This window comes from Anabrus simplex, chromosome 1 (genome assembly GCF_040414725.1).
Source record: "Anabrus simplex isolate iqAnaSimp1 chromosome 1, ASM4041472v1, whole genome shotgun sequence".
In the NCBI taxonomy this organism is placed as follows: domain Eukaryota; kingdom Metazoa; phylum Arthropoda; class Insecta; order Orthoptera; family Tettigoniidae; genus Anabrus; species Anabrus simplex.
The window spans coordinates 701,733,304-701,748,822 of NC_090265.1; the positions used below are offsets into that span (position 1 = coordinate 701,733,304).

Genomic DNA, 15,519 nt, shown 5'->3' on the forward strand with positions numbered 1-15,519 from the left:
TTTACATAACAGCAATAATAAATTATTTCAATTTGGAGACCTGGGCCCTCATACAAATCTGGCTCTATCTAGAAGAATGAATTACTTCCGTACTTACCCACAATAACGCGGTGCTTAGAGAGGAGCCGTAGTCTCTCCTGCCAGTCCTCTTTGTTGTTCCCGTCATCTCCCTTCTCATCCTTCTCCTGGAATGAAAAAATACCAGATGTACTTCTTTTCACATTTACAGATGTATTTCTAAATATCTGGGGTGACTTGGTAGAATCTGATGATATTCTTGTAAGAATGAAACATGTCAATCTTTGTTTAATAGTGTGTATTTTTATCCCTTGTTTAATAATGTTCTTTTGTAGTATAATATTTATAATGAACTCGTGTGTTCGACAGACTTAAAAGAGTCTTTAAGTTCCATCTAACTGAGTCGACACTGGAAAGTATGAAAAACACAGATAGATCTTATGGCGACGATGGGATAGGAAAGGCCTAGGAGTGGGAAGGAAGTGACCGTGGCCTTAATTAAGGTACAGCCCCAGCATATGCCTGGTGTGAAAATGGGAAACCATGGAAAACCATCTTCAGGGCTGCCAACAGTGGGGTCCGAACCCACTATCTCCCGGATGCAAGCCCACAGCTGCACGCCCCTAACCGCATGGGCAACTCGTCCGGTTTTAAAAACTGTACGATGTTAAATTTAGGATCTGGTAGTTCCAAGAAAAACAGGATAAGAGAACCAAATATAATGCAGAACATTGTTTTCTGCATTAAAATACTCCATGTCTTTCTTTTAGGATATTAATAATAACAATAATAATTGTACCGGGCGGTACACCTCTACACCATTTATTTAAAAGTTGCGCCAGTTGAAACTCCTCTTCTGGAGGAAGGTTGAACTTTATCTATTCTATTAATTCTCTACTTTCTCAGAAGATGTCACCACGTGGAAAATTTTGAGTTTTTGAACTGTGTCACTTTTGATGTGTTTTTGTTTCGCTTGAAGTAAGAAGTGTGAACTTTCTCTTCTAGAGGACACTACTGAAGATCAACAATAGTGCAACCTAGTGCGGAGTCAAAGAACTATTTTTTTTGAAGAAATTTTTATTTCAAATGTTTGTTCTTTGTTAAATTTCTTTCTGCCATTGTTTATGTTGGCTGTATACCCCTCTCTTTCCCCTTGTTTTGCATGTAGCCAATCCCGAATTTCTTAAATTAATTTCTATCCAATCAGATGTATCTTCCCCCAACTTGAATCGATTGTGGGATCCTATCCAATAAAAACATTGTGGGCGGGTGTTTTCTTTCCCCTAACGCCTAGAAACTTCCGCGAGAGTATATAAACTGCTGGTTTTAGGGTCTCCGGGCCACTTCTGTTCCATCTTTCAGTGTATTAAGTACATAGCAGGAGGCGGGAAGCGCCTCTTTCTTCTTCAGCCGTTCAACACCAGGTAATGGCCTATTAATAACTTCTTTTCTTGCTAGGTCGGCAGTTTAACACTCGCGGCGGGTTCGAAGCATTTCCATCATGTAACCTTTTCCTAAAATGTAATTACTCTTTTCATCTTTTTCTTGTAAAGCTACATATTGGGATAGAGAGTGCTAACCCTCTCGAGCTCCCACTCACATTTGTTTTGAGGTGAACTTATTTTCTCAAACTATTCTTCGTTTATGTAATGTAAAGTGTTCTTCTCTAAGTCACCTCTGTAGTATGGGATTAGCCCTTGCGTTAGCGGCCCAGAGCCAGATTAGGTTTTAAAAAAAAAAAAAAAAAAAAAAGTGTATTAGGAGTGCAAGATCGCCTCCTCTCAAATTGTTATTTTAGAGGTCATGTAATCAACCTTCTTTTCATGTAATAGACCTCTGTAGGTTGGGTATTTTACCCCTGTGAATACGTCCTTAAAGGACAGCTTGAAGGTAGAGTTTGGTTTGGCCTTTGAGAGGCTTAAATTTTAAGAGCGGATCGCTCTTTTGAAAATGGAGTGTCATATGCCTCGTGGAGGCTTTTCTGTGTAATTCGGAGCCAGGGGCTCCTAGGGATGAATGGGGTTTTCTGCCCCTCTGTTAAAACTTGTGTTTGTGGTAAAACTGAGCTGATCGCAGAAGTCAGGGCGTGAAGCCCAAAACCTGTAAATATTGTATCTCCCCTTGTTTTGCTACATTGTACCTGCCATGTCTGTTATTGCTTTGTTTTTGAAAAGAAAATATAACCTAGTTAAATTTTAAATTACTTTTACATTAACTTTGATTCCGTAGTTTGAAACCCATTCACGCCCGCACCTTCTTACGCCTCTACCTACCGCTAAAACACGGTAACAAGTGGTAGCAGAGCGTGGTTGAATGGGTCTCAATTTAGCCCCTTTTGACGGCTAAACATTGCTTTGATTCGAACTCTAACAATTTTCTCAGTTGCTGGAATTTTTTGAGTTTTTCAAAATTGTTCTGTCATCATGCCCGGCCCTCGCGATGTTCTCCTCCTTAACTACTTGCGCAAAGAGGAGTTGATATATGAGTTAACTATCAGAAACGTTCAATCTGGAGGCACGGTTGCAATAGACACTAACAAGCTTAGAGAGTCCCTTGATTTGCCCATTTCCATCCCCAATTTGGGAGAGAAAGAAATTGATGACTCTCTTTCCACGATTGTCGAGAATATTACTGGGCTTGCATCGGTAGTCAGCTTTTTTGATGAAAACGATCCATCTCCTAATCAAATTAAGCGTGTGCAAGGCAGGCTGTATCACTTTGCAAATAGAGTTAATGATCTGTTGTCTCTAAAGGTGAATGACGTTCAGAGGAAGCAAGCTAATACGCTCCTTGAAACTATTTCTGAATTGTCTAATAAGGTCACTCAATTGCTAACCGGCGAAGCTCCTCCCAAAACTGATCAACCCGCCACGGTGAATGTAGGTAACGAGGAAGAGCCTCCTCATGGAGAAGTCAATAGGATAACCGTTGCTGCTCAAACTATCTCTGCCCCATCGAACAACGAATCTGAACGCCGTGCGTCATTGAGTAACATCCGCTCTGAATTAACTTCTTTGCCATTGAAACCTTTAACGACTATGTCACCTGGGTTCAGCAGCTTGCCTCATCCATTGGCAATGTTGCTTAGAGGTATCTCTAAGTTTTCCGTCAACACCACCAGTGACGTAATTTCATTTTTAAGATTTCTAGTGGAATTTCAGGATCATGCCCTTGTGTTTTCTCTTTCCCCATGTCAAATTTTGCAAATTATCTATCCTTATGCTATTGGTGTTCTATCTGACAAAATAGTTAGAGCCATCGCTGAGCAATCTTCTATTGAGGATTTCCATGCCCATTTGCTAGCTAACTTCATCCCGGCTAGGGCCAGGTCCTCCCTTATTCAGAAATACTATTATCGGGTACAGCGCTTGGATGAAAACCTGGCAGACTTCATCCAAGATATTAAGTTTTATACTAGGGTGTTTGCTCTTCACTTCCCTGAGGATCAAATTGTACAAGCTATTGTGGAAGGTATTTCACCATCCTATAGGTCATATTTGTGTTTCGCGGCGTGCCCGCAAACGTTCTCGGAACTTGAAGCATTGGCAGTCTCAGCGGAAGGAGTTAGATACGCCGATTCTTTGCGTGTCGCGAAAGAACCCCCGCCTTCCTTTAGTAACACTCGGCCTCCACCTCGCCGACCAGTCAATCCCCGTAAATGTTATGCTTGCGGGTCGCCTGACCATCTGCGGAATAAGTGTCCTCTGATCAAGTCAAGTGGGACAAGGAATGGAGCAGGGTCATCACAAGGCTGTTTTAAGTGTGGGGCCTTCTCACATATCGCCAAGAATTGCCCAAACTCAAATAGCACCCCCTCCTGCTCAACTTCTGGTGCAAATTCCAGCTATGCCAATAATAAAAAGTGACTAGTGGCGTCGGCTGAGCCGACTAATCCATCTTCCCGAGACTCAGCCCCTAGTAAACAGGTTGTAAATGCAGAGAACGACCAGCCTTCAAATTCATCTTTTGAATGCCCTAAAGAGTGTCTTAGGATTGCGGCGGATACCCCCGCACCTGTTCCTTTTCTTAAGATTGAGTTAAATAACGAGCCTATAACAGCTCTCTTAGATTCAGGCAGTGTTTGTTCCATTATTTCGGCTGATTGGTATTCTAAATTGAAATCTGTTTGTAAACTCCCTGACTATGACTCATCTCCTGTTAAATATGTTTCGGCTAATTCATCTCCATTAGAAATTCTAGGTTCCTTACATGTCAAAATTCGGGTTTTTAAATTTACATGGAAGATCAAATTGTTTGTGGCCAAGCGTTTGTCTTGCCCCATCATATTGGGAGCGGACTTCATTTCTCACACTGGTCTTGTGCTCGATCTCCAGAGTAGGTCGTGCACATTCAAATTTGCGTCCAATTGTAGAATTCCCTTGTTAAAGTGTAATTCTGTATCATGTTCATCTATTTCGCCTACCCAGGATGAGATGTTGTTAGACCTTAGACATCTACCTGAGGAGCAGGCTGATAGTATTCGGAAACTGTGTCAGTCGTATCCCGAGGTGTTCTCTGATACTCTTGGTGTTACTGACCTTATTGAATACAAAATTGAGGTCACGGATTCCATTCCTGTCCGTTTTCCACCGTATAGGCTATCTCCACCTAAAATGAAGGCTCTGAAAGAAATCATCGATCAGATGTTGAAGGATGGTATTATTAGGCCCTCTAAGTCAGCGTATTCTTCGCCTATTTTTCTAGTTCCGAAACCCCAAGGAGGCTTCAGGCCTGTCATTGATTACAGGGCTCTCAATCGGAAGGTGGTGTTGCAATCTGTGCCCCTTCCCGACCTTCATTCTTGCTTTTCATGGTTTCGAAAGGCCAAGTTCTTCACTATCTTGGACTTGAATCAGGCCTATAATCAAATTCCCCTTGCCGAGGAGTCTAAACATCTTACAGCGTTTGCCACGGACTGGAATTTATACGAATACAACCGCGTGCCTTTCGGGCTCCCCACGGGGGCAGCTGTGCTCACTAGGCTACTAGATAGGGTCTTCTCCGACATCAAATTTGAGTACTTATATCACTACTTGGATGATGTCGTCGTATTTTCCGAAACCTTTGAAGAACATCTAGATCATTTGCGAGAAGTTCTCAATCGCCTTCGTAAGGCTGGGTTAACTGTTAAGTTGTCCAAGGTTGCCTTTGCTAAGCCCTCTATGTCATTCCTGGGGCATATTGTGTCACCCGATGGGGTAGCTGTCGATCATTCTAGAACACAGGCCATCCGTGATTTTAAACCTCCTAAGGACATCAAAGGTATCGCTAGATTCATTGGTATGGTGAATTTCTTCAGGAAGTTTATTCCTAACTTCGCTAATAGAGCGGCGCCCTTAAACCTTCTTCGTAGGAAAGGCATCAAATTCGAGTGGGGACCTTCTCAACAAGCCGCTTTCGAAGATCTTAAATTAGCTCTCTGTAATGCCCCTGTACTTGCTATGCCTGATTTCTCGAAGAAATTCATCGTCCAAACGGACGCGTCGTCGTCAGCTGTAGCTGCAGTCCTTCTTCAAGAGACTGAACTAGGGAGGCGTCCCATCGCCTATGCATCTAGGACTCTATCGGCTCAAGAAGCCAAGTATTCCATCTATGAGCTCGAAGGGTTGGCAGTCTTATTCGCCTTAGAAAAGTTCCGTCTCTATCTGGAACATGTCAAATTCGACCTGGAGACAGATAATCAAGCCTTAAGCTGGGTCTTAGGTAGGCCGCGTCGTACTGGTCGTATAGCCCGTTGGGCCATCCGTATTTCTGCCTTCCAATTTGATGTACGACATATCAGAGGTACCGAAAATGTTGTTGCTGATGGACTCAGCCGTATGTTTCACAACGACGTCGAAACCCACGAACCGGTCGACAGTTCATCACCTTCCGAGTCCATACTATCCGAGGTTAATGCCATCCTAACAGATGCTCCCATGCTTTTTAGGGATATTGAGAAATACCAACGTGAAGATCCGACGCTGGCTCCTATAATGGAAACCCTTTCTTCTGGGGAACATGCTGTCCCTTATGTTCTGAGGAATGGTGTTCTATGTTGCCCTTCGAGGCATGATAAGTTGATGAAAGTTGTTGTTCCAGCGGTTCTTGTACCTATGATCTTCAAATACTATCATGAGACCCCATTGGGGGGGCATCTGGGTATCTTTAAAACTCGTGAAAAGATTCGTGAAATGTTCATCTGGAAAGGTATGGACGGTGAAATCCGTGAACTTGTAAAAGCTTGTAAATCTTGTTTGCTCAGTAAACCCACCATGTCCACTAAAGTAGGCCTTTTGTCTTCTCATCAAGCGTCGCGCCCCATGGAACGCCTGTATATTGATTATGTGGGACCCTTCCCCCAGTCAAAGGGCAATGCCAACAAGTTCATCTTTGTGTGTGTAGATGGTTTTACAAGATTTTCCTGGTTATTTCCGACTAAGCTGGCTACCGCTCAGTCCACCATTACTTGCCTAAATTCTATTTTTGCTTCTTTTGGTCCGTGCCAATACATTGTATCTGATAATGCTAAAGCTTTTACATCAAATCTGTTTCGTAAATTCTGTTTTGACTTGTCCATCTCTCATGTAACTACATCTGCTTATTACCCTCAACCATCTCTGGCTGAACGGGTTAACCGTAATCTCAGGTCCGCACTTATTGCCTATCATCATGAAGATCATTCTAGGTGGGACACGTCCCTGCATTGGTTAGCTTTTGCTTTGAATTCGGCGGTTCATGAATCTCACAAATTTACTCCAGCTTCTTTGATGTTTAAGTTCGTTCCCAACACGCCGCTCTCTAACCTCTGGTCTCTGAATGACATTCTGCCCGAGACAATAGATCCGGACAACATTAAAGATCTTTGGAAGAAGGCTAAAGCTAATCTTAAAGTATCTCATGAAAAGGTTAGGGAAAGGTATGATCGTGGACGGAGACCCACCACCTTGAAGGTAGGTGACCAGGTTATGGTCAAAAATTTTGTTCCCGCGGGCAAGCTTGCCCCCAGATTTCATGGGCCTTGTATCATTCTCGATTTTCTTACGCCGGTTACCTTATTGCTAAGTAATCCAGCCACCGAGAGGATATTTAGAGTTCACCTGTCCCAGGTGAAACCGGTGTAATTTTGTGTTAACTTGCTTCATATTATTTTGAAAGGATATGAAGGTTATATTTTTTTTTGAGTTTCACTTTTAAGGCATTCTGCCCCTTCTGTAATATTTTGGTTTTAGATGTAAGCCTTTTGTAAAACCCACCCCGATCCGTTAAACTGCCATCCTGTTCTTGCCACGGCCATTACCACGCTCCCGTCTCCTGCTCCACCTTACACTGTGGCTTCATAATAGTAAATGCCATGGATATCTACACGCCGCTGGCCCCTCAACCTCTCCACAAGCCTGTACCCTCAAAGAAAATGATTGTCCAACACAATTCTGCCGCCTAGCTTTAATGTTTCAGCGCCCCCGCAGCCGCGCAGCGCCGTGCAGCGACTGGGGAGGGGGATGGGCCCCCTCCTCTCCAGCGAGGACGACATGTGCACGGCGAGCCGGAGCTCACCTCCCGGCCAAGGCTGATGTGCGGCGCACGACCTGCTACATGCCCGCAGCCTGTATCGGTTCACCGCGGGCGCGGCGTACTTCAACACCTCGGCTCCCCTCATAGTGCGGGCGAGCGGTATCTCAGGGTACTTGAGGGGTCCGAGCGGCCTCCGTTGGACGCAAGCTGCAACGGCCGGTCCGGCCATCCGACTCAATCTACATCAACTACATGGACAGTCACCATAAGCAATAACTACACTTCGGAATTCCACAACAATATTTGGTGGACATTGCAAAATTTTTCTTCACCTTTAAGTATTAAAAGTTTATCTTCAGAAATTCAAATTCTACAAACATAAAGACTTTCATTCACCTGCAACAACAACATTTTGAAACTGAATTAAGAAATCTTGTAAATGCTTCTGCTATCTATCTTCGTATCAACATCATTACTTGGACTTGGTTTCAAACTGATTTCATGTGTAACCCCTGGAGGAACTTTTGGGGGGGGAGGTCTGTACCGGGCGGTACACCTCTACACCATTTATTTAAAAGTTGCGCCAGTTGAAACTCCTCTTCTGGAGGAAGGTTGAACTTTATCTATTCTATTAATTCTCTACTTTCTCAGAAGATGTCACCACGTGGAAAATTTTGAGTTTTTGAACTGTGTCACTTTTGATGTGTTTTTGTTTCGCTTGAAGTAAGAAGTGTGAACTTTCTCTTCTAGAGGACACTACTGAAGATCAACAATAGTGCAACCTAGTGCGGAGTCAAAGAACTATTTTTTTTGAAGAAATTTTTATTTCAAATGTTTGTTCTTTGTTAAATTTCTTTCTGCCATTGTTTATGTTGGCTGTATACCCCTCTCTTTCCCCTTGTTTTGCATGTAGCCAATCCCGAATTTCTTAAATTAATTTCTATCCAATCAGATGTATCTTCCCCCAACTTGAATCGATTGTGGGATCCTATCCAATAAAAACATTGTGGGCGGGTGTTTTCTTTCCCCTAACGCCTAGAAACTTCCGCGAGAGTATATAAACTGCTGGTTTTAGGGTCTCCGGGCCACTTCTGTTCCATCTTTCAGTGTATTAAGTACATAGCAGGAGGCGGGAAGCGCCTCTTTCTTCTTCAGCCGTTCAACACCAGGTAATGGCCTATTAATAACTTCTTTTCTTGCTAGGTCGGCAGTTTAACACTCGCGGCGGGTTCGAAGCATTTCCATCATGTAACCTTTTCCTAAAATGTAATTACTCTTTTCATCTTTTTCTTGTAAAGCTACATATTGGGATAGAGAGTGCTAACCCTCTCGAGCTCCCACTCACATTTGTTTTGAGGTGAACTTATTTTCTCAAACTATTCTTCGTTTATGTAATGTAAAGTGTTCTTCTCTAAGTCACCTCTGTAGTATGGGATTAGCCCTTGCGTTAGCGGCCCAGAGCCAGATTAGGTTTTAAAAAAAAAAAAAAAAAAAAAGTGTATTAGGAGTGCAAGATCGCCTCCTCTCAAATTGTTATTTTAGAGGTCATGTAATCAACCTTCTTTTCATGTAATAGACCTCTGTAGGTTGGGTATTTTACCCCTGTGAATACGTCCTTAAAGGACAGCTTGAAGGTAGAGTTTGGTTTGGCCTTTGAGAGGCTTAAATTTTAAGAGCGGATTGCTCTTTTGAAAATGGAGTGTCATATGCCTCGTGGAGGCTTTTCTGTGTAATTCGGAGCCAGGGGCTCCTAGGGATGAATGGGGTTTTCTGCCCCTCTGTTAAAACTTGTGTTTGTGGTAAAACTGAGCTGATCGCAGAAGTCAGGGCGTGAAGCCCAAAACCTGTAAATATTGTATCTCCCCTTGTTTTGCTACATTGTACCTGCCATGTCTGTTATTGCTTTGTTTTTGAAAAGAAAATATAACCTAGTTAAATTTTAAATTACTTTTACATTAACTTTGATTCCGTAGTTTGAAACCCATTCACGCCCGCACCTTCTTACGCCTCTACCTACCGCTAAAACACGGTAACAATAATAATAATAATAATAATAATAATAATAATAATAATAATAATCGTATGGCCAAAGCTACCGTGTGCAGACATTTCAATTTGACGCCACCTGGCTGTCTGCTTGTTAATTTCGACGTTCCGTTTTACTCTAGGCCTACTAGATGGCAGACCGAGTAAACCGAAACTCTCTTGGGCGTACATGACTGAGATTGAATGAATTTTATCGGGTAAACACCAAATGTGTCACCAGAGATCTTTTACATGTCGGCATCGTACGACATGGAGTGTCGAATGGACTTTTCTTCCGCCCTTCAAAATCCGGCTACCTTTGCTGGACTCTTGGAATCCGGAGGTCAACACTCTACCACTGATCCACAGAGGCAGCTTTCTTTTAGGATAATATATTATTATTATGCTCATGGCTAAATAGTTAGCGTGCTGGTCTTTGGTACAGCGGTCGCGGGTTCGATTCCCGGCAAGGTTGGGAGTTCTAACCATCAATGGTTAATTCCGCTGGCACGAGGTCTGGGTGTATGTGTCGTCTTCATCATCATTTCATCCTCATCACGACGCGCAGGTCGCCTACGGCCGTCAAATCAAAAGACCTGCAACTGGCGAGCCGAACTTGTTCTCGGACACTACCGGCACTAAAGTCATAAGCCACTTTCTTTATTATTATGATTATTATTTAATTTTAATAATGTTATTTACTTTACGTCCCACTAACTACTTTTTATGGTTTTCGGAGACGCCGAGGTGCCGGAATTTAGTCCCGCAGGAGTTCTTTTACGTGCCAGTAAATCTACCGACACGAGGCTGACGTAGCTGAACATCTTCAAATTCCACTGGACTGAGCCAGGATCGAACCTGCCAAGTTTGGGTCCGAAGGCCAGCGACTCAATCGTCTGAGCCACTCAGCCTGGCTCTTAACGTTTCCCAGTGATCTTTTCGATATCAGAATTTATCATTAAGTAGTATCGATACCATGAAAAATAGTGAAATAAAATATCGATACTGAATTACCGAATATCGATAATATCGAAACATCCCTAGGTGAAGAGTCTAAATTCACTTACTTCGGTAGCATTATCACGTTAGAAAAAGAAAAGCGCCACGCACACTACAGAGAGTTCTTACCTCAAGAGAGCAACAGTAACTCTGTATTGTAACCGTGTAAAGGCAAAAGTAAAACACAAAACCATGTAAACTGAAATCAGCTGTACAAACTTGAAATTCAATAAAGCACTTAGCCAAGAGGTCGAAACGCCCTCCCCACTCCTTCATCGAATCAAAACCCCATCCCCCCCTCTCAAGAACTCCAACAATCCACCAAACCCGCCGAATCTCCTTGCCAGAGAGGAGGCGTCACCTTCTAGTAGGCCCGCCCCTTCCCCCCGGGGAGGGCAATGAAAACCTTCCCAAGGTCTTACCTCAACGTCCAGTTTGACGCTCTCCATCCCGTCATCAGCAGGATCGGCGCCACTCTTGTCGTCCAGCGTCTCCATTGAAGCCAAGCCCGCAGCGCCAATCTCAGTCTCCTTGAAAATACACAACGTGCAAGTTTGTACAAAGCAATATTATCTTCAACAATAAAGATACAGAACAATCCGTGCACTTCAAGAGGAATAGAAATGGTAACGACATAGCGCAGGGACAATTTCAAACATGAATTTCAGTAGTAATAATTACATACCAGATGGCCTAAGTGATGTGCGGAATCCAATTGAATGGGTGATTAAAAAGAAAAAAAATCCACTTTTTGGTCAAATTAAACTGAGATAGCCATTATGTAGCAGTCACATCAAAAAGTGGAAAGAAGGAAAAGAATCAACGAATTTCTATGGCGTTATTGGAGGGAGAAGTTCAGAGTGAGTTTTAAAAGGATTACACTCAGCTTGTAACAAATTTGCTTTTGTATCGCTAGAATTTGATAAACTTATCATACAGACAAAAAAAGATAGCCTCTTTATTTTGTATTCACACAGTAGTACCAAATGAAGAAATTAAGGACTAAAAAGCAAAGGTGGCCAGCTCATTTTAAATAAGTAAGTACAAGTACAAATATCTGACTTTCAAAATGGAGGAACCAGGGTATGTCGCAATGAATTATTTTCCTTTTCAAGCTCACCCATTCATTTATAATTTAGATGTCTCTACTCAGGTCGTTTGTGCTGATGATGGTGGTTTTTTATAAGGAGCGATAACAGCTCTTTTAAACTATTAATCAGTAGAGGAAGAGATATGATCCTTCGAAGAGTGAGTAGGCCTATCGTAAATTCCTAAATTGTATGCTCTCTGTATTTCTGGAACAGCGGGGGCAGCTGTCTGTGACAACTGTTGGATCATTATCGATGAATTTATGGTAGTTCTGTATAGCAATTACTTGATCTTGGATGGCCAAAACAAAGCCTTCTGTTACTGGGAAAAGATCAGAGTAGGTCAGCCAAGTGTGCTTGTCGATATGAAGCTAATCCAGTTCGTTGGGGCATTTCGCGTGAGGGGGATTTTGCTTCATCTCCTTTGTAGGTGGTGAAAACACAGGCATTTATTATTATTATTATTATTATTATTATTATTATTATTATTATTATTATCGTGTTTGGGTGGATCGTTCACTCTTGACAATGATTCACCGAGCTCCACTTGTGAAGGTTCTTCCCCGTCTGCCCTTGAAGAGATGACCTACGCGGGAGAGAAGTAGCCTACAGTTGATACAATTAACACAGATTGTACTCCCATCCTCCCACGCCCAGCTGGCTCGGACTATTAACATGATCAGAGTGGGACTGATCTCTCTTTAGGCTCCGCTACGCAATTAATGTGAAGCCCGGTGACTGAGAGCAAGGAAATGACTCTAACGTCGGGTATAGCCTGGACGTCCGAAGCATTAACCACCGGCCCGCTATGTATTAATAGGGCTCGAAAATTGAGGAAATTTACTTGTTTTATTTCTCGAGTGTCCGAAAATGAGATCCAATATATTAATGTTCATTCTGGGTCATTGTAGGCCAGAAAATGATGTTTTTCGGCATTTATTGCCTTTTTGAGCGTTTTTTCACTTATTGGTTTTTTGGCCTTTTTTATAAGTCTTATGGCTATTGCTCACGGTAAAATGTTTCGTAAAATTTGTTGTACAATTAATTTTGTAAAAATTTGGTGAAAACAAGTTGTGTTCCTCACGGTAAAATTATTTTATAAAATCCGTGGAAGCATCAGGATGGCCATCTATGAACTCACTTCTGAACTAAGGTTTGTATGTGCTGCCATCTATCGATAAACTTTTAAACCAAGAATCAGCTGTTCAACTTACAGTGTATTTGAGAGTATGGCTGCAACATACAAGCAAAACTTTCTGCTTTAGCTGCAATTTTATGTTGTTTCAGGAAATGCTGGACTCAGGATTGGGTCAAAAGAAGAGAAGGTGGAGGATTGCTGTCCTTGGTCGAAAATTAGTTGAGGTTAGAAGACCAGCATTCATATTGGAATTTGGCGATTGTGTTTTCTGCCTCTCTTCTTGCATTTCTGTTGTGATAAAGTGGCGTTTTAACTTCGTACAAACAAGGATATTTCTGGTATTCATCCAGTGAAACACTAACAGCTACTTTAGTCCACCCGGATCCTGCCATTTTAAAAAGAAGTGTTTGTTTACAATCGAGCTTCACAATCTTCTCACGACGCAGCGCCAGCATCATCGTGATGTCAGCTTCGCTGATTGGTTGGTTTCGTAAAATTAATTTTACGGAATAGAACATGTTCTATTTTATGAATAGTTTTATCAAAGGTCTTATAAAACTTGAATTTGACCGTGAGCAACAGAAATTTTATAAAATTAAATTATTGTACAATAAATTTGACAGAAAATTTTACCGTGAGCAACAGGCATTAACGACCATTTATTTTTGTAACTTCACCTTCTTTCGACTACACTTTTACTGTCCTTTCTCAATTCGAATCATCATTATTACCTGCGCACTTTTTATTGATAGATTTGTGTACGGGTTTGAGGAGTAAAGAGGGAGCAATTCCGGTTCCGTAAGTACTGCCAACTGAATGGAAATGAAATCTGAATTGAATCGATAATATGATCGATCGATATGAATTTTGCTAAACCTTTGTTATCTTAAGCTTCTCGATGCGAATCTTATTCCTAGAGTGAATTGTATAGTTTGGCTTTGCTGAGTAAATAACAACAGTGCTAGTGCGTAAAGTGTATGCAAGATGTCGCACAGCGATGAATAAGCGATTCATAGTTTGTGTTTCAAAGGTTGCCAGTAAGAATCTCGAAGATTGCCGAGGTCAACCAATTCAACACTAGGGTGTAAATATATCCAGAAAAGGTGCGCAGATAATAGTTCGTCCATCGCCTCTTCAACATCTTTTATTTAGTAAATACAGATATTTGAACCATATCTGAAAAGAGAGGAAATAAAATGAAAAATTGAAACGCGCTTAAAAAAAAAAAAAACAGGGATAACAAATTATGTGCAAGATAAATGAAATATTGAAAGGAGAAAATGTTGATGTGAGTGTTTTTGAAGGAGAATTTGTATGAACCCTTAACATTCGTTGATGTGGAGGGAAGTTTCCCGATGTTTCGCAGCGTGCTGTCTGAAAACAGGCAATCCTTTGCACCTAAGAACCTGAAGATGATTATTGTGATAGCCTATACTACGAAGCCAACTGAGGTAAGGTTTCCGAATTCTAATTTCCGTAACCCTAGTGTGGTTAAGATATGGTACCATTTGTACTAACTTCACCTTCTTTCTCCAGGACGTCCATTCGGGTTCGCTGAATTCATTCTAGGTCGAAAAAATATTTCAATCTAAATTCCGCAAGTACTTTCTTTAACAAACACGGAATTCCTTTTTTTAAATTATGTTAATCTAAATATATATATAATGTCCGAAAGAAGAAGTATTTCACTCACGGTATGTTGCACACCACCGCGATTTTATATTTTACAAGGAAAGATAGAAGGCAAGCAAGGAGCTGGTAAACCGGTGTCCGGACAGTTCTCTACACTGACACTTCCAAACACTGCAAAAAAATCGACTGACAATTCCACCCCCCCCCCCCCCCTCCCCAATTGCATCAAAACAAAAATACACCAAAAATGGCGAACCCGAAAAAGCTGATTTTAAACACGCCAAAATGATCAATTCTGTTATTATTTTGCCAGTCCACAGCCTGAATAAAGTGTGATGGGAATCAGACTTTTTGCATTTATTTTATTTTGATGGAAATAACACATCAATGATATTTTCGAGACCATATTAGTAATGAAGTACCTAGACCGAGAGCCTTTCTTCACTCCAAAAGAATAACATGTTAAATTTAAAGGTCAGCGGGGCGAGCCTTGACGTTACAGACGAGCGAGTCGCTTCGCCAATTCGCCAGGGCGAATTCGCTGCACTCGTTCACATCAGTTAAATAAAATATACATTTGGTTTAAACATTATGTATTTTAAAGTATAGTTCGGGCGCAGTTATAAGTAGTTGATTTCGAGTTAAGCCGGACACACACACACACGCACGACTGCTGTATTAGTATAGTTATATTATTATTATTAGTACAGTATAGACTAATAATATCCGGGCGAGTTGGCCGTTCGGTTAGATGCGCGCTGCTGTGAGCTTGCATCACGGAGATAGTAGGTTCGAGCCCCACTGTCGGCAGCCCTGAAGATGGTTTTCTGTGGTTTCCCATTTTCACACCAGGCAGATGCTGGGGTTGTACCTTAAAAAAGGCCACGGCCGATTCCTTCCCATTCCTACGCTTTCCTATCCCATCGTGTACTGTACTATCGATATGCAGGAGATCGATGTGTGTGTTGTAAGATCACGGAGAAGAGAATTGTTGTTCATGCTTTTGATGTAATGGCGACTGTCAATAAAGAGATTGTTTATTTCGTTTAAATCGCTATTTATTCAGTACATTGGCGCAGTCGGTAAAATCCGTTGATTAAATCCGTAAACTAAACCTTCAGAAGA

The 15,519-nt window shown here is 41.8% G+C and overlaps 1 protein-coding gene across 1 annotated transcript in view; it reads right to left on the reverse strand.

Moving 5' to 3' along the window:
- Positions 1–15,519, reverse strand: part of LOC136872229 (neurotactin) — a 402,540-nt gene that overhangs the window by 21,327 nt on the left and 365,694 nt on the right. The window contains exons 4-5 of the mRNA XM_067146058.2: positions 10,959–11,066; positions 98–185 (exon numbers count right to left, since the gene is read on the reverse strand). Of these exons, the coding sequence (XP_067002159.1) occupies positions 98–185; positions 10,959–11,066 (196 nt within the window). The remainder of the gene's footprint in view (positions 1–97; positions 186–10,958; positions 11,067–15,519) is intronic.